The sequence below is a fragment of the Phyllobates terribilis genome, unplaced genomic scaffold (genome assembly GCF_046119375.1).
Source record: "Phyllobates terribilis strain yellow unplaced genomic scaffold, ASM4611937v1 Scaffold_5546__1_contigs__length_50873, whole genome shotgun sequence".
NCBI classification, from domain to species: Eukaryota; Metazoa; Chordata; class Amphibia; order Anura; family Dendrobatidae; genus Phyllobates; species Phyllobates terribilis.
Genome location: NW_027368293.1, coordinates 13,097 through 32,294, shown reverse-complemented (window position 1 = coordinate 32,294; position 19,198 = coordinate 13,097). Strand labels below are relative to the sequence as shown.

General features: G+C 33.0%; 1 protein-coding gene and 1 pseudogene across 1 annotated transcript; one reads left to right on the top strand and one right to left on the bottom strand.

Moving 5' to 3' along the window:
- Nucleotides 1–704: 704 nt before the first annotated feature.
- On the bottom strand, nucleotides 705–13,088 carry LOC141250289 (uncharacterized; annotated as a pseudogene).
- A 244-nt stretch (nucleotides 13,089–13,332) lies between these two features.
- Nucleotides 13,333–17,587, top strand: LOC141250288 (uncharacterized). The gene is given in 15 exon segments (XM_073669923.1): nucleotides 13,333–13,360; nucleotides 13,363–13,433; nucleotides 13,436–13,495; nucleotides 13,611–13,705; nucleotides 13,958–14,048; nucleotides 14,050–14,091; nucleotides 14,385–14,476; nucleotides 14,682–14,785; nucleotides 14,861–14,932; nucleotides 15,026–15,146; nucleotides 15,227–15,354; nucleotides 16,132–16,194; nucleotides 16,288–16,483; nucleotides 16,659–16,674; nucleotides 17,573–17,587. Coding segments are annotated over 15 exon segments (1,194 nt in total).
- The last annotated feature ends 1,611 nt before the right edge of the window (nucleotides 17,588–19,198 follow it).

Sequence of the window (19,198 nt, the reverse complement as noted above, 5' to 3'; positions counted from 1 at the left end):
CTTACTAATGTCTAAAATATTGCAACTTGTGTACGTTGATAGGATGATCATCAGCAACAAGCCATTCCCAACAACCCGTATACCAATCAGAACCCAATGGGACCTACAGTCTAAGACAAGGGAGGATGAATAGACGAAGGTTGGTGGGTTTGGAAAAGGTAGTCTTCGTGACTTACCTAACCTGGATGACTCTGTAAGCCAAGATGACAACACACAAATAAGACTTGTACCAAGCTTCTCATCAAAGGATGACAGAGATTTTGGAGCAAAGAAGGAGAAAATAGACAGCAATAGTGTATTGGTAAGTTAATTGAATGTTTGTGCATAAATATTTATGACTAATGTGTATATCGTTTTAATTATTGTGAAAGTATATCTTTGGGTTGGTGTAAATATAAATTACTAATATGATGGTTTGAATTTTAACTTGTTAGTGAACATGCTTATGATTCTTGTTCAATGTAAAATGAAAAATATGCACTTACGTTTAATCAATGTGCACGTACAGATTAGGATTGTGCACCTACAGATGAAAAATGTGCATACAAATTTTATGTGGAAATGGATGCACATAATTTTTACTATAAGTGCACTTTTGTTCAAAGTAGGTGCACATTGTCTAAGAGTAAGTGCACATTGGTTCGAAGTAGGTGCACATTGTCTGAAAGTAAGTGTATACTGGTTCAAAGTAGGTGCACATTGTCTTAATGTAACTCCACACCTCCCTTAAGGATTGTCTCATTTATTATAAAGATCGCCTTTAATGTCCAATGAGGTAGTATTAAACTCTCGGGCATAGACTCCTTATGAATGCTCTTAAAGGCATAAATCAAGTGAGAGCAAGGGATACCGTAACTGACAAACTTGTTGCATGAGCAAGTGAAATCATCAGTTGATTTTAAATACTTCACAAGAAATACTTGACTACCAGAGATCAAATTGGTGATATGAATGTCGTTAATGCCAACATCTTCATCTTTTTGGAAGTTGGAAAAGCCACAATGGAACGAAGCATCATAGATTTCTTCTTGGATTCCACATAATACGTTGTTTATAGATACATTTGCACACTGCTTCTTCATAGGCATGGGTGTCTTAAATGAAGGGAAGCCAGTAGAACAGTCGTAATCTAATTTCTTTTGAATGTGACGTTGAGAATCTAAAGCGTTGTTTAACTAAAGTAGGAAAACAAGTGATGAGGAGGAAGAAATAAAATTGGAGAAAAAGTTCTTCTGACTTTCAGACCTTGAAGTAGTTCTCAAAAGCCCACCCATTTTTACAAAATGGAAGAATGTTGGGATGCAGTAGCTATATAAACCATACAACGTGTCGAGCCAACGGTTATCCTGAAGATTAAAATCACCTATTATGGATTTTCATTCATCCTCAAGCTTCCGTACAATCAACTGATCACTCCACACAACCTCGTTAAATCTCTTCCTGAAGAAGAAGGTAGAAACATAAAAATGAATGTATGTGCATATATAATAGCAACACGTGTATACAGAAAAGATGCAAGGTATACATGTGCAAATGTGCAATTAGAATAGATGTATGTGCAACTATATGAGTGTCATGTGCAACTATAGTTTATGAATAATTACATGTGCAACTATAACAAAGAATGTGCAGCTAGAATAGATGTATGTGTAACTAGATGGGATGAAAAGTGCAAGTACAGTTTATGAATAATGAAATGTGCAACTATTATAACAAATGTGGGTGTGTGCAGTAAGAATAGATGTATGTGCAACTATACGAGTGTAATATGCAGCCAGAGGTTATGAATAATTATATGTGCATCTATAACAATGAATGCATAGCTAGAATAGATGTATGAGCTACAAGAGGGACGAAATGTGCAGGTACATTTAATGAATAATGATTTGTGCAACTATAATAACGTATGTGCAGCTAAAATACGTACATGTGCAACTAGTGTGGTTAAATGTGCACCTACAGTTTATAATTGTGCAATTAGAATAAATAAACGTGCAACTAGAAAGGGTGGATTGTGAACCTACACTTTATGATTGTGCAAGTAAATAGTACAAAAGTGCTAACCTAAATTCATCAGTTTTTTTTTTGGTTCACTTTGACCTTCACATGGACTTTAAACATTATATGCCACATGTAAAAACGGTGAACCGCGGTATTAAAGACCTTCTCAACTGCACTCTTAACATCACCATCTTGATCAATAAGAATTGTGTATCGCTCACTACCAACATCTTTCTTGAAATTCTTATGAAGTCAAACATAAGATCCAATTCTTCATGAAGGAGCAAGCCAAAACCAAATGTAACTGATCTCTTATGATTGACAACACCAGTAATGGCACAAAGACCATATCATACCTGAATAGAGAAAGGGGGGAGCATAAGACACATGGAGTGCAAATTTAACTAAGAATAAGGTGCACATATATGTTGCTTATTAGTCTTGTAAGTTGCATCAGATGAGACAACATCACAAAAAATAGAGAAATTTATTCAACAAATTGGATCACACTAGAACAACTGACATAGATCACTGGAGTCATTGCCATAATAATCAAAGTAGAACGCCTCACACCTTTCCTTTTTACGAGACAAGCTACCAATTACTATTTGACCATCATAACTTTGCCTATAAGCATTCAAATCTCTGTTAAAGTTATTGAAATCAGTTAGCGTAGCACCAACATAAACATAGGAGACCACTGAATTCTTGTATAGGTTGCATGCCTTGCTCGTCCCAATGTTAGATTTCATACAATTGACTATGAACTCCCGATACATAAAAGAAAGCTTCCTATTATTCCTAAGAAAGTGTCTCTGGGAGGGAGGAACCATAGTATGTGTATGTCATTCCTCAAAAGCATTAACCCTATAATCTCTTGGCCTAGATATATGAAAGCAATAGTAGCATTGCATCCACGATCCTCCTCCTTTTAGTACACTTCCATCAGTATGAATTTCATCGTAAAGTCCTTTATGTCCTTCCCTACTATAAATTATATATATCCAAACGACAACACCAGAACCATCACTGGATTTAGTAATAGTACTCTTTTGAATATTAAAACCGCAATGATTTGCATACAAAACATAGGCTATCAAAGCGTGATCAAGTGTTTCAAAGAGTTGATTCACAAAGGGTTGGATATATCTTCATTACTAGATGATGCGTAGTGTTTTGAATTTCCGAGGGAGAAGGATAGAATCGAAGTGAGTCATCACTAATTCCTACAAACACAAACATGTTAACTTCTTAATTATATGATTATGATACTTGTGCAAAAAGAAATGAAACACGTGCATCTACAGTAAAAAAAATGTGCACTTAATTTCAACCATTGTGCATCTATAGTGAACGATTGTGCGTACAGAGTTTCAAGTGCACTTACTTTAAACAAATGTGCACGTACAATGTAAGTATATGCAAATAATCCAATGTATGTAAATAAAAAAAATAAAAATCTTCAATGAAGTCCAGACAACATATAGAACAAATATTATCGCATAGAACCAAAAATAGCAGGGAGAGATTCAAAAAGAGAGATTTTTAAACCTAATTCATGATCAAAAGCTACAAAAATTGTCAACTCAACAATGAAAACAGATCAATGACCTGAAACACCGGATCAATATGAAATAGAGAGATTTATAAACTTGTTAACCTTAATATTTGTGAATTAAAAAGGATACCCAAAAAACGTAAGAGATGATCAACAAACTACAATACTGATGCAGAAGAAAGTGTTCGAATGTCTTCAATCTCGATAGAATGAGAACAATACATGAATTTGATGGATGAAAGAGAACGATAAGAGAACAAAGATCTATAACTTTTTTTAGAATCTATTTGTTAGGGATCATGTCAAGTTGATTCCAGTTGATCAAACAGATATAGAGTGTCCTTTTTATGATTTTATAATTTTTTTTATTTTTATATTACCATAACAATAATACAGTATTTTCTTATGTGTACGAATTAATCCTTACAAATCACTCTTGAATATGGTTACTTGCAACTTTAATTTAAAATGTTAACCAACTTTAATTTAAAACAAAGCTTGTATTTGATAAAATACAATATCATACCAATATGATATATTATAGTAAAAATTATGAGGAATATAATTTGTAATAGTTCTATATATAATAGATCTTATAAGTAAATAATACTATGATAAAGAGATAATCTAAGAGATATATTTATACAATAAAACAATATAAGTTGATATTATAAATAAATTATTAAAACTATGATAAGATAAGAGTTTTATAGTAAAGTAATATAAAATAGAATCTTGAAAAAATAACACAACAATAAAATAATCATATAAAGATAAATTTTTATTTCTCAATTTTCAACGATTATTATTATATTCTGATTATTTTAATAATAGATATTGTTTCTATGTTATTTGTATAATTAACTGGTATAAATATTTAAAAACTCAAACTTTAATTGTCATATATAGATAGATTACACACTAAAAAAATATAAATGAGTGTATTACCACTTTTCTATAATAATGCTAACTTGCTAAGGAGACTTAGCGTTACAAAATATAAATTGTCACAAACAAATCGTCTTACATAAAAATCGTTACACATAAAAACTATCATAAAATATGTTTAAATTCCCCTACTTTGTGATATGAAGAGATTTTATCTGCGGAGTAGTTTGATGATATCAATACTTAATTACTAAAGCTGAGATTTACTCCATCATATGTCAACTATCTATTGGTCCACGTCAACATTTTAAAAAAATATATATTTACACCTACCATTTGATGCCACATCAATCACCTATATATTAAAGCTCCCTCATTTAGAGCTCTCTCCTTAATTCTAGTCAATAATTTTTTAAGTGTATTTTTTCTATTGGTTCTACTATTCTCTCTCTTCTAATTACTCACTTAAAAAAATTCCACAATTTTAGGAACAAATATCTAAGACAATTATACTTTATTCTAATTCATGAGTATTAAATTAAAATATTTTTAAAACTAACTCTAATTATTATATTAAACAATCATTTTTCACTTTGATTATTTTTAATTTTCCAAATTGACTACTATAGTATTTTAACATGGAATTAAAATTGTAATAAACTATATTTTTTTTCCTAAGAATCAAACACCGTCATATGTATTTCATAATTTACTTTATATATTATATTCAATTGAATCCATTATTGTGGCACTTTAAATCACATATATATTAAAGCTCCTCCATTTAGAGCTCTCTCCTTAATTCCAGCTAATAATTTCTTATGTGTATTTTTTTCTATTGATTTTACTATCTCTCTCTTCTAATTACTATCTTTAAAAAATTCCACAGTTTTAGGGTTAAATTTCTAAGACATTCACCTACATATTAAATCTTCCCCTTTTGCAACTTTCAGATCCTTTCTGGCCCCACCAAATTTTACATGTCATTTTTATACAACTAATTTCTTTTACTCATTATCTGATTTCTTCTCCATCTCAATTCTTATACAACTAATTTCTTGCTCATAATTTTATCTCTGATCTATTTCCTCTACAATTGATGTATTTGCATAATCAATGAATCTACCTGTCCATTTGAAGAACAATGAATTTACATGCACATAGGGTGCTCGACAAAATGCATGAGAAGATGACAAAGATATACACTCTTTTCTGTAATCCAGTTCTTGAGAAGAAGCAGTTAATTTACATGCACATTTGACGAAACAACTTTCTGTGATGAGTTTTCAATTTTTTTGTTACTGAAATGATATCTTCTATGTTGAGAGTTTATGGATAGTAATTTATATTGGACAAATATGGTTAAGCAAGTTTGTCTCTTCTCTATGTTGATAATTCGTGGATACTAATTTTAGATTTTGCAGGTTGTAGCCCTTTGGTAATTTCGGTATACTTTAATTTTGTTAGCAATCATGATAAATTACAGCCCTCTGGTAATTTCGGTATAGTTTAATTTTGTTATCAATCATGATTCACGCTTTCATAATTATTTTGACTAATTTGTACGAATGAGAGATATTTGGAAATTTTGTTTTCAACTTTGAAAGGCAGAAGGATCATGTGCAAAATAGACATCTAGGAATCACGAACCTCATTACTGCAACCAATTCTTTGATGAAATCCAACTTAATGATGTTACTGCATTAGCAGAAGCTAACTGATTAGTCATATTTTCTTGAATATCATGTTGGATGAACATTAGGAGATTATTTTTGATATCACAAATCATTTTATATAATCCGTTTTCCTGAACATCGTTGAAAAATAATTCAACAGATTTCTAGATATGTAAATATAACTGATTAATCATTTTTTATATAAAGATTAAAAACGAATCTTCAAGGATTTGGCTAAAAAAGCTTCAATTAAAAGGTCATTTTACTAATATAATTTGTATTCATGTTTTTATGTAAAGATTAAAAACGAATCCCTTAAACCATTTATTTTTTATATAATCTATTTTTAGGAGATTTGGTCAATCTTGGAAGAGTCTTCAACCGATTTTTTAAATATAAATTTTAAATATATTTTTTAAACAAACGTAACAAACAAACAATTATTAAAAGATTTGGCTAAATTTTTTCATTTTTTAATTTCTTATTTATCAAGTGATTTTAGTTTACGTTATATATTCCATTCATTTATTCTGATTTCTAGCATTCATCTCTACATTCTGACAATAACATATCATCAAATAAGAGAGAGTTTGTGTTCCTTCCTTTTTCTTTTCTTTTTTATAAATGACTCTCAAGTTCTTAGTTCTTACAAATTAGTATGTATATGTTTATTATATCCTTGGAGGTGTATAATTTTATGGATGATGTTACTATTGGCAAGGGAAATTTGAAACTAAAGGTGAGAGTCATCGGTCTGTGAAAGAAAAATAACTTTAAGGAAAGATAAGATGTTTAAATAGTCCCGATCGGTGAAAAGATACAATTAGAAAAAAAAGTTCAACCTTTCTTATCTTTTACATATTAAATTACAAAACTTATCATATACTAATAACTTTTTTTATTTAATAAGAACTCGAGGATTGAAGCTACCATGTCAACATTTTTTCTCAACAGAATTTCAGATAAGTTAAAGAAGTATGAAGTGGTGATACTTTCCGAATTTGGTGTTGAGCGGAATATTAATACATGAAAATTTTGCCAACATGACTATAAGATTAATATCTTACAGAATACAAATTTAAACCATGCACTGATGATTCTATACCACTATTGGGAGGTGTTTAATAATTAATGTAGTATATAAGGAGGCGTTTAACAATTGTAATTGACGATGTTTTTAATAGAATTCTTTCTTTGACTTTTTGTTATTTATTAAGTTATATATATTACAGTTACATATTACTATTACTTCCAAAGTTTATAATCGTATATATTAAATTTTCATTACCCGTGCAAGGCGCGGGTCTTAAGCTAGTTTTCTATATTTACCAATCTCTTAGATTTTCTTTACAAAGTAAATTAATTTAAATCCTCAAATATTAGATATACTAGTTTAATACCCGTGTCATGCACGGGAGTTTAAAATTTTTATAACATAGTTAGTGTCGTTACATATATCTAAACCGGAGTTTAAATTTTAATACATAGTTATTGTCGTTACATAAATCTAAACGCAATTAATTCTATAAGATATAAAACAAATTTATAAAAGTGACAAAGGAACGCGAGATTTGTTGACCTAGTTCACCGTAAACGGCTACGTCTGGGGGATTCCAATCCATGATCTCTATTATAATTATATGAGTTCAAGTTTTGAAAAACCTCTTTTTATACAACGTTCAATGTTGTAGTTTGAGGTTGACCGTTTTGTCACATATAAGAACTTTCAAACCCTCTTTGCTCGTAACTCTTGATAAGACAACATATAATTGTCCATGAGAAAAACAAGCCGAGGTGGGAACAACCGACTCGAGACAATGATTGACCTTGACTTTTATTTATGGTCATTGCAAAACACATGATCAATGGAAATTGTCTTCTCTAAAACCTGAAGGGAAATCGAGTATCTGACGGTGAAAGTATAGTGCGAGGAATGTACACTCGATGACCTACATTACTTCCTGAGATTATGTCAGCTTGGATAACGTGTGTTCCAAGTCGAGTAATTATCAGTCTCGTACCATTACATAGGCCTGAGAACTGATCAATATTTCTAAGAAGCATCACAGGAACACCTATCTTCGGTTTCAACACATGATTTGGAATCCGGATAATCGTATATTGTTGAGATAGTCACTTGAATACATTGTAGCATCACTGTCGTAGTTATCATCAGACCTGCAAATACTGTCTGAGCTAAGATAGATTATTTTCTCTTTGGTAGTTGAGACAACATGTAATCATTGACCGTTCGACAATCTCATGTGTTGGGGCAAGAATTGCCCTTTCTTGGAAGTAATCAGCTAGACATTGATGTCAATGAGAGAGGGATACAAAGCTGCAACAATTGATGGAATTGGTTCACTCACTTCGGTTATAAATACTCCTGGAGGAAATTCTATGATTACCTCACCATCATTTGACCACCTTCAACTCCATCACCAACTCTTAAGATCCATTCTGAAAATTCTTTTGATTCACAAATTTGTGATTCTGTGCAACCACGTTCTAATCGCATATTCCTTGTCAGTTTCAGAACTTTGCAGTGATTCCAGAGAGATGAAGAATTAATCATTGCTAAAAACAATATCTTGCCTACTTCCTCCAGCTATAACATGCAAACATTTGTCTGAAATTTCCACCGAATACCACAACTTTACCACCAAATGGTAACTGCAAGCTATTCTGATTTGATGAACGCACTATGTCTCTTAATGTTCTATCAAGTGCTTCGAAAGCAAACCTGTTTGTCATTGGAGCTTCATCCCATATTATAAGCGAGGCCCTAGATATCAACTCAACAAGATGTGTATATCGTTTTATATGACATGTTGAATCCTCATGTATATCTACCGGTATCTTAAATCTGAATGTGCAGTCCTACCACCACGAATCAAAAGTGCGGCAATTCCACTTGAAGAAACATTAATCACAACTTCACCTTTTGAACGTAGGGCAGCTGAAAGAGATCTCCATATAAATGTTTTTCCAGTTCCTCCATATCTGTACAAAAAGAACACACCTCCTTATTTTGCATGCACCGCATCCATGATCTGAGAATGCACTGATTTTTTGCTCCTCTGTAAATCTAGAAAGCCTAGACTGATGTTCATCAACTAATGTTCTTCTATTATAGCGGATCTCATCGTGAATCAATCTATTGAAGCCATATGATATCAAACTCTGATTCGGAATAGGCATTGGAGGATAATCTTTCAAACTATCACCGTTATGTTGCAAAATCTTTTCAAGTTCAGCAAGTGCATAATTTTGTAGTTGATCTTCGATTAGCTGCAAATCTGTAAAAGTATTGTAATTTTACTATAAGAGGTGAAAAAATAAATACATAGATTTCTAGCTATATATTCAAGGTGTAATCCTTTTATAATATCAAATTTCTAAGACTAAAAACATCCAGTTTAATAACTAACAATACTTATTGAAAACAATTAGATTGTTACACTATAAATGATGCAGCATTAGTCATGATGTAAAAAACTTCCTAAATCAGCTACTTTAACATGATGCGGCAAAAGAAACGTATTTGACAGTTTTAGGAAAACAAAGGTTGAAGGAAAACTGAAATTTTTTATTATTTGGAAACATACCGTTATCACAGAGGATCCTTCTTCTTTGTGCAAGAATATCATCAGATAATAATCTATGTGTTTGTTCCCAAATGTAGTCAGGCCTAGACATACTTCTAGAGTGTAGGAGCATAACAAATAAAGTCCTGAGGTAGTGTGCACTGCCCCAAAAACTGGCCTCAATGATGCCATCAATATACTCCATGTCACCGTCCAATAATCCTAAAGAAAAACATGCTTCTTTGAAAGTAGGATATACAATCCCATTAACTGTTCTGATATCCTCATAGCAAGTTGGACCTTTAACCCGATTCAACAAAATCCTAAGGTAATACTTTTGACCACTTCCAGTTTCTCATGATATATCCTGCCAATGACGTCCTTGCGAATCTGTCTGGATGTCCACTTCTTTAGTTTTCGATTCCAAACGTAATGCATCGGAAGTTCACCGTACGTATACTCCCTAGATTCAGAGTCAACCTTGTTGTGCTCCATCCACTCTAAAAATATCGTTTCATCATTTACTTGGCCTATTACGTCGTCGATTGGATCGTCATCGTTAAAAAGGACATTTTGCTCATCTGGGAGATGGAAATTCAACCTTATTACAGCTGTAGTTATGAAGTGAAGTTTGAATTCAAAAATTCGCCACATCGCCTCACAAGGAAAAAGGTATCTGTAAGTAAGGGAAATTCTATTAGTATTGTAATATAAAAAATTAAAAGTGAAGATAGTTTGTGCAAGCACAGTCTTCGAGGAATATACATACTTGTAGTTATAGTAATCCTCAATCTCATTTCCGCTGGACAATGCAGTTGTGACACGATCATGTCCCTTGTTTATATACTTGAACAAATACTTCACACAACTTGATTGATTGCATTATTCAACATTAATATGAGCATTGTATCGAAGCAGGAGGGCTTTGTTGTACGGAACTACATATCGATTGTCTACATCCTTCCCACTTTTCTTTACTATATGGCCATTCCTCCTTCGTCTATAAACTGGATAACCATCATCATCAATTTTTGTGACTTCATTAAAGCTCTTGGGAAAGTACTTTTTAAACAATTGTTATCTTCCATGCATACAACATTTTTATTATCTAACCCACACGACCCATGCATCATACGATCAGTCATAATCCGAAACAAATGAGGGTCATGTATCGGGTCTGGAATTTCAGCTGAAATAACTCTATCGATGCCTTCAAGATGATGGAGCTTAGATTTACTCTCAAGAATAATATAATATGTGCATGTGGCAAACCTCTCTTCTGAAATTCAATTGTATATAACACTGAAATATAGATTAGTCAAAGTAAGTGTCAAACATCATATTAGTTTTCATGAGAAATAATAATATTAGTTAAACCTAGTGAATAAAAATTACCTGATTTGACCTTGCCAAAAAATTTAAAGTCGTTTCTAATGTTGTTGATCATGTCATCAAGTTTCATCTTGAACACTCGATAAATTATATCAGGACGATATTTAGGTCTAAGTTTACGTCCTCAACAAATCTGGTTATTTATGGCCATCTCGTGTTGCAGGTGAAGGTTATAAACAAATTAGGATATCCATGATATCTGCATATTGCCATTGCATCTTGATAGTTTTGAATCATATACCTAGGACCGCCTGTGAAAATCGAAGGTAAAACTATCCGCTTTCCAGCAGAAGTTGGGTCCTTGTTTACCGGCATTTGCAGCATTAGTTAGATTCTTATAATGATCAGCTCTCAAAGGTTTCTGATGTGTTCGGTGATAGTTTAGTCGATTTGCCTCAGTCATGCTATGACCCTCACATACAAATTGTTGAAACAACGCTTTACCGTGAACAATACATTGGATTCTCTTCGTCTTTCTTGAATGCGGAATGCAAAGTACTCTCTCATGCTTACCCTTTCCCTCTTTCTTGTAGAACCGTTACCAACATCACTACGTGGAATGTCAAATCATGTAGCCATCCTCTCCGTACGAAACAACAACGGATATTGAAGAGGGAGATAAGAGGGATGTAGCTCATTGATTCATTGCAATGAGCGATTCTGCCTCTCTAGAACATATCCCTGTAATCAATTAAGTCATTGGAATCACCAAATATAAGCACCGCTACTTCTGATGTAGTGGGAAGATTATATCTTCTCGGGTCAGTTCCCCTTTTATGTATAAGTCTTAACTTGACATCAACCGTCGGCTCATTCTTAAATCTATCCTTTGCCATTCTGAATGCTTTGACTGAGGATTATATTGGTCAATCATTGCCTTCAGATCTCCTACCAACTTGTCATCTAGTTTACGTGTACGAATTAATCCTTACAAATCACTCTTGAATATGACTACTTGCAAACTTTAATTTAAAATGTTAACCAACTTTAATTTAAAACGAAGCTTGTATTTGATAAAATATAATATCATACCAATATGATATATTATAGTAAAAATTATAAGGAATATAATTTGTAATAGTTCTATATATTAATAGATCTTATAAGTAAATAATACTACTATGATAAGAGATAATCTAAGAGATATATTTATACAATAAAATAATATATATTGATATTATAAGTAAATTAATAAAACTATGATAAGATAAGAGTTTTATAGTAAAGTAATATAAAATAGAATCTTGTAAAAATAGCACAACAATAAAATAATCATATAAAGATAAATTTTTATTTCTCAATTTTCAACGATTTTATTATATTCTGATTATTTTAATAATAGATATTGTTTCTATGTTATTTGTACAATTAACTGGTATAATATTTAAAAACTCAACTTTAATTGTTATATATAGATAGATAGATTACACACTAAAAAAATATAAATGAGTGTATACCACTTTTTCTATAATAATATTAACTTGCTAAGGAGACTTAGCCGTTACAAAATATAAATTGTCACAAACAAATCGTCTAAAAATGGTTACACATAAAAACTATCATAAAAATATGTTTAAATTCCCTACTTGGTGATAATGAAGAGATTTTATCTACGGAGTAGTTTGATGATATTTTCTATATTTACCAATCTCTTAGATTTTCTTTACAAAGTAAATTAATTTAAATCCTCAAAATATTAGATATATAAAATATTTTTTTAATTTATAAACTAATAGTACGCGGTTAAGTTTTTTCATTTTAGAAAAATAAACCCTAAAAATAAAAAGTAATAAATCTTTCCTAAAAAATAAATAAACCAAAATAATTGACCAACATCATAATCTTATTAATTTAGAAAATTAACTTATACACGCTTGAGACATGAGTTAGAAAAATATATAGTGGTTAAAATATTGCAAGTTTTTAAAGATAGAGGATAGATATTCTCACCAAAAAGATAAGAGTGTATACTCTATAAATTAACATCTTATCGGTCTCGATTCGCAAAAATCTGTTGAGAAGGCTTCAAAGTACAATTTCCTGACAATATCCAGTTGAATAAAGCTCGCAGCTTTTATTAATGGAGAAACTCTGAAAATCTAAACCCAAAACCAAGCTCTCTGCCTCTCTCCCACCTCGAAGCCATAAAAAACTCCCAAACCTAGCACAAATTTCCACTCTCTTTTTCGTGTTCCGTTGCAGAATCTATAGAATAGCCTGAAATTTAGCAATGGAGGGCAATGGAGTTGTTAATTGTGGGAGTGGATCAAACGCCCGGAGAATCAACATCTGGTGGTATTAGGCAAGTCCTTTCCTCGCGAATCCTCTCTTAATCGACGCTCGAGATTTTCTCCTTCGATGCGGAGTCTTCTTCTCTCTCTTCTTCTCCGGTGGTTAGTTTCTCTCTCTCACGACTTTCTCACTTCAATTAATTGTTATATGCTCTCTATTCCTTTCCTTTTTTGTTCTCCTCCTGATGTTGATTGCTGAATCGCGTTTTAATGGCAGACTACACACGTCATGGAGGAGGGAAACCCAATTAACATCGTTGTTCATCCTAGCGGCGACCACTTCGTTTGCCTCACTACCGCCGGTGACTGCAAGTAAGGACGATAGACTTTCAATTCGATGAAATTTTGTTGAGGGCTTAGTAAAAAGCTGTGATTTTGAAGAGTTTGTTGTATTTGTTTGTTGATGATTGCAATCAGAATGTAATTAGTAACACAGGAAATAATCTCTTTTCGTATCAGTCATTGAATTTCAATAAAAATATGATGCTTCTAAATAATTATAGCTTAATTTGTTCTTTTATTATCAGTTTTGTACTGAATTAGCACTTCTCTGTGTCAACACAGGGTATATGAGTTAACTGGTAAAGAAAAAGATGTGAAGGTATTAGAGAAAGAGATGTCTCCTCTCCAAGGCATTGGCTTGCAGAAGTGTGTTTGCATTTAGTTTTGACGGGTCAAGGTTCGCCACTGGTGGAGAGGTACATACAATTCAATTGAAAAAAAAATCTATTCAAAGTTTCAGATTGGAATGAAAAATCTATTTATTATTGGTCTTGAATTTTTAATTTCATACTTATGTTATAATGTAAATATTACTAACCGTTTTGCCAGTTGAAGGATGGGTTACAAATTAATTGAGTCCATATTTAGGGCACATGTTAGACAAACCGATTGTTGAAAAATCGACTGAAATATACTATTTTTTATGTCGTTTGTTTTTCAATTCTTTTACTTGTTTCTGAACAAGAAGGTATTTTTTTCCATGACATAGGATGGACATCTTAGAATTTTCGAGTGGCCTAGCCTGCAAATTGTTTTGGATGAACCAAGGGCTCATAAGTCCTTCAGAGATATGGATTTCAGGTGAGGATCAATCGCGTTCAATTTATTATGTTTGCTGAATATTTATGTACATCACAATAAAATCTTGTACCTTTACCATATAGAAAATAGATATAAGTGACTATTTTTAAACAGAATAATAACTCACTAGACTCAGTTCCTAGTCAACAGTGAGTTTAGACATCCATTTGGATGCACTGATTAATATTACCATTTTGTTCTTCAGCCTCGATTCTGAGTTCTTGGCTTCAACTTCTACGGATGGCTCAGCTAGAATTTGGAATGCAAATGAAGGGGTTCCAATAACAAACCTGAGGCGTAACACAGTAAGTTCTAACTTCTCAAAGTTATTAAAAATAAAATTATGCGTATCATTGTTTTTCTATAACTACTGTGTATTTTCAGATGAAAAGATTGAGTTATGCCGTTTCTCTATGGATGGAACAAAGCCATTCTTGTTTTGCACCATGCAAAAAGGTTTTCCTTCTACTATTCCTTTTTCGGTAGAATTCTGTTTCATAAACTTTGATTAAGGTTTGATGTTCTAAATTGTTAAATTTAACGCAACAGGCGATAAATCTCTGACTTCTGTGTGGGACATAAGTAACTGGAAGAAAATCGGTAACAAAAGATTGCTTAAGAAGCCTGCTTCTGTAATGTCTGTCAGTATGGATGGGAAATACCTTGCATTGTAAGTTCATAGCTTTCTCCATTTTACCATCTTTTATGATTAATTCTCTGACCAGTAAATATATTTGTTTGTTTTTGCAGCGGAAGTAAAGACGGCGATATCTGTGTGGTTGAAGTGTCTAAAATGCAAGTTCGTCACTGGAGTAAAAGGCTTCATCTAGGTTCATCCATTGCTTCACTAGACTTTTGCCCCACTGAAAGGAAGCTTTATCTCAAATTTTCTATCACTTCATTCTAAACCATATACTAATTAAGTTTACACTTGTACACGAGTTTTCGTGTGATGAAGTTTTTTGATGAAATTAGACCTTAATCTTGCTATCCAAATTATAAATATAGAGTATTAAATTATGAACTTAGAGTATGAATTCGTGAACCTACTAAAAAAACAGATCTGCTATCCAAATTCTTTTTTAAGTAGGTTCAGAATTCATACTCAATGTTCGTAGTTTAACACTGTATGTTCATTATTTGGATAGCGAGGTTTGGCAGTTTTTGCATTGTAAGGTCTAATTGCAGGAGAACTTACCCCGTTTTCATGTTCCATAAATGTTATCTTATTTATCTCAAACTTGTTTTTTAAAAGAATAAAAGTTTTTGCCTAAAATTTCCAGTTCTCTGAGCATCTGCTACAACTCTCCCTTTGGATACGAGTACATGTCATTTTAGGGCAATTTTCTTGGATAAAAATACATGTTATTTTACCATTGTTTTCCTTATTTTATCACATTTACCCCTATACAATTTATTATATTAAAGCTACTTTATTTTTAGGCAGTTCTAGACATTACTTTTTAAATTTCCAATAGGGTTATTTAAGGAAAGAAAAATTCTACCTTAATTTATATGAAATTTTATCCAATGATAAGTATTTGTATCCGGAGAGAGTATTTAACATAACATCAACTTTTAACAAATTTATTTTCTTTACCAAGTTGAGTTTGGACATATAATAACCAAATGTATTGCATTTTTCAGGGCTGTACTAACAACATCAACTGAATGGGGTTCATTGGTGACTAAACTGACCGTTCCAAAAGATTGGAAAGGTTCTTACTCTCTCCTTCTTCTTCATCCTGAAAACATTAAAAATGTAATTAATCAAACATAATCTAATTTCTTTGTTTATCTCCCTACCGCAGATTGGCAGATTTACTCGCTGCTGTTTGCTTTGTTCTTGGCATCTGGGTTACTCTTCTACATCTTCTTCCTGGTCTCAGATTCATTCTGGAACTTCCCTGACAATGGACCTTTGAAGCAGAACATAGAGACGATCTTGAGTGATTCCCACTTAACTGACGATCCTAACTTTTCTGGGCCTTTTGGGCCTGTAGATATGTAGGCCCAATAAGCCTTTACAGTCTACTACATCTGAGACTTAATGTTTATCTGTTCTTTTCGTCTTCTGAACAATTTTGGTTGTTGATTGTAATTTTAGCACGGATCATCTTTTACTGATTCGTATGGTGTGCAGTTCTTAATATAACATTCATATTCTTGGGTTTATATCTAGACAAGTACTTGATTCAGTAAGAGTACCTTCTGGCTGCCTCTACTAACTTCTATGAAATTGATTTTAGATTTAGATGTATTTGGTGTGTTCATGTATAATGTGGCTCTCCATCATTGCACAATCATTAATGAAGATGACTGATGAGCATTTATTTGGGATTTTGCTAAATCAAGATATGTCTAATTGTTAAACGTCGCCTTCGGGCAAACTTCACGTATGGGCTGCCTTTATACGTAGCATATGTTGCCCTCTATATTTTGTAGAGGCAGTCTATATGTGAACTAGAGAAGAGTCGGCTTCATGTCTGATCAACTCTATACTCCCTCTGTCCTATAAAAAATCAGGCCCTGTCCTAACGATTTTAGGGCGCTTGGGTAAAAAAATTTAATGGCTCATATATTTGTTCCTTGATTTGTAAGAGAATATTTGAAAAGATTAATTTTTCAGTATATATCGTAAAAATAAGATTTTTATGTATAGGTTAAGAATCTTTTACTTAATAACTAACCTCTGAAAATAAAATTTGTAATAAGGATCTCTAAATAAGTTAACCATAGTCATATTTTTTATACTTTGGGATCTTTAACATATTCCCTACACAATGACATATGTTTACTCTTAAAATCATGGGATCACAATAAAATCAAGGAATGTAACTAGAGTCGTAATATACAAGTGTTTTTTTATAGTCTGTTTCTTCCCTTTAACTTAACTTAAACCTAAAAGCATTGTTTCAACATGATGTTATAAGTAGTGCTATTGGATTCATTTATTTTTATTTAAATATTTTGAATTTATTTTTAAAAAAATTCATATATTTAAATAATTACATTGTTAAATACTTTTGAAATAGATATATTCTTGGAAAATACTTAAATAAGCTCCAGATTAATTATTTTGTTGTATCTTTTCAGATTAAAAGGATATAAAATGTTGGGCTTAGTACCGCTCATATGTTGGGCTTTCTTGTCAATGTTGATCGATGCTTATATATAATATATACTTATAGATTATTGGGCCCCCACGGAGCTTGGGCCCTGGGCCGTCATCCAGGTCGCCCTTGCTCCTGGGCCGACCTTTAAAGAATGTCGTTTTAGCCAAATACACTACTAGTAAAGAACAGTGTAGTTTAACGCATGTAGTCTTAATTAAATGTATTGAAACTTAAAAAATTTGTATCATCAAGAAAGAAAAATAACTTTTTACATTAATGAATGAGTGTATTATTGGGAAAAAACTTGTTATAAAAGTTAAAATAATATTATTTGATACGAGAAGTTAAGGTTAGAATGACATTCTTTTTGAGACGGAAGGAGTACTTAAAATTTTTAGAAAATGAAGGTCTCTAGCATGAAAATAAATCCCTTGAGAAAGGTTAATTGGATCGGATTCGTATTCAAAAGCTCTACAATTTAGAATCCGAGAATGTCATATAAGTTTCGGTAAAGAATTGAAAAATATCACGTTGGAAAACATGGGCAAATGAAAATGGTTACTATCTTTAGAAATTCGCAGAAGTCTCTTTCGATTCAGAATTGAGCAGCGACAGTTGGAATGACTTTGTTGGGGCGGATTTTGTGAGCCTGATTTTCGGTCCTTGTAAGTCTTGTTTTTAAAGGAGAAGAGAGTCCATGAAACAAAGGCCCAAAGAAGGAGGAGAGCCGCTCCCTATAAATAGTGGCAAATGAGGAGTACAAGGGGAGACACTTATTAGCGTACTGAAACTCTGCCAAATTCAGAGCGATAAAGTCTTGTTTTGTCTTACTCTCTCTCTCTCTCTCTCTCTACACTATTATCCCTCATTTGAGCCTCGACTGACTTGAGCATCGGGAGAGCCAAATTCAAAGGAAGACCCCCTCGGGGCTTGGCGTGCAGGTACCACTCGATGAGGAAACCCTAGACGATCGACGATCCCTTGGAGACTCTTGGCTGCCCTAATCAAAACCGCCCTCAATAAAGGAGAGTAAAAGTGGATATTCAGCCTCTTGTCGAAGAAGTGTTGTCTCGACGAGATATCTGGGCATCAAACACTGGCACCGACCGTGCTTTCTTCCTCACGCAATTAAGCTGACCAAGAGTACGCATTATAGCAAGCATTAACAACGCATCCAGCAGACATCGAGGGTCCAGTACACAAGCAGCTACCACACCCAGTCCCTTTGTGGGAGACAATACAGTTAGGAGTCGAGTCTCGCAACGAGTGAAGAGATCATCGACTACAACTAGGGATGGCAATGGGGCGGGGATCCCCGCTTCCCCGTGGGGAATCCCCGTGACGGGGGTGGGGATGGGGATTTTAAATGGGGATGGGGACGGGTATGGGTGAAACATAAAATCCCCGCATGGGGATGGGGATGGGGTGGGGAATGGTGTCCCCGCCCCGTCCCCCGCCCCGACCCCGACCCCGTGGGGAATCCCCGATGGGGGTTGTTAGTTAATAAGACTTCATATGTCGATGTGGTTTTTTATTTGTCTTAATTTATTTGATTGTCTTGTGTTGTCGGTTATTTAATTACTAATTGATTACGAATTAAAAACCT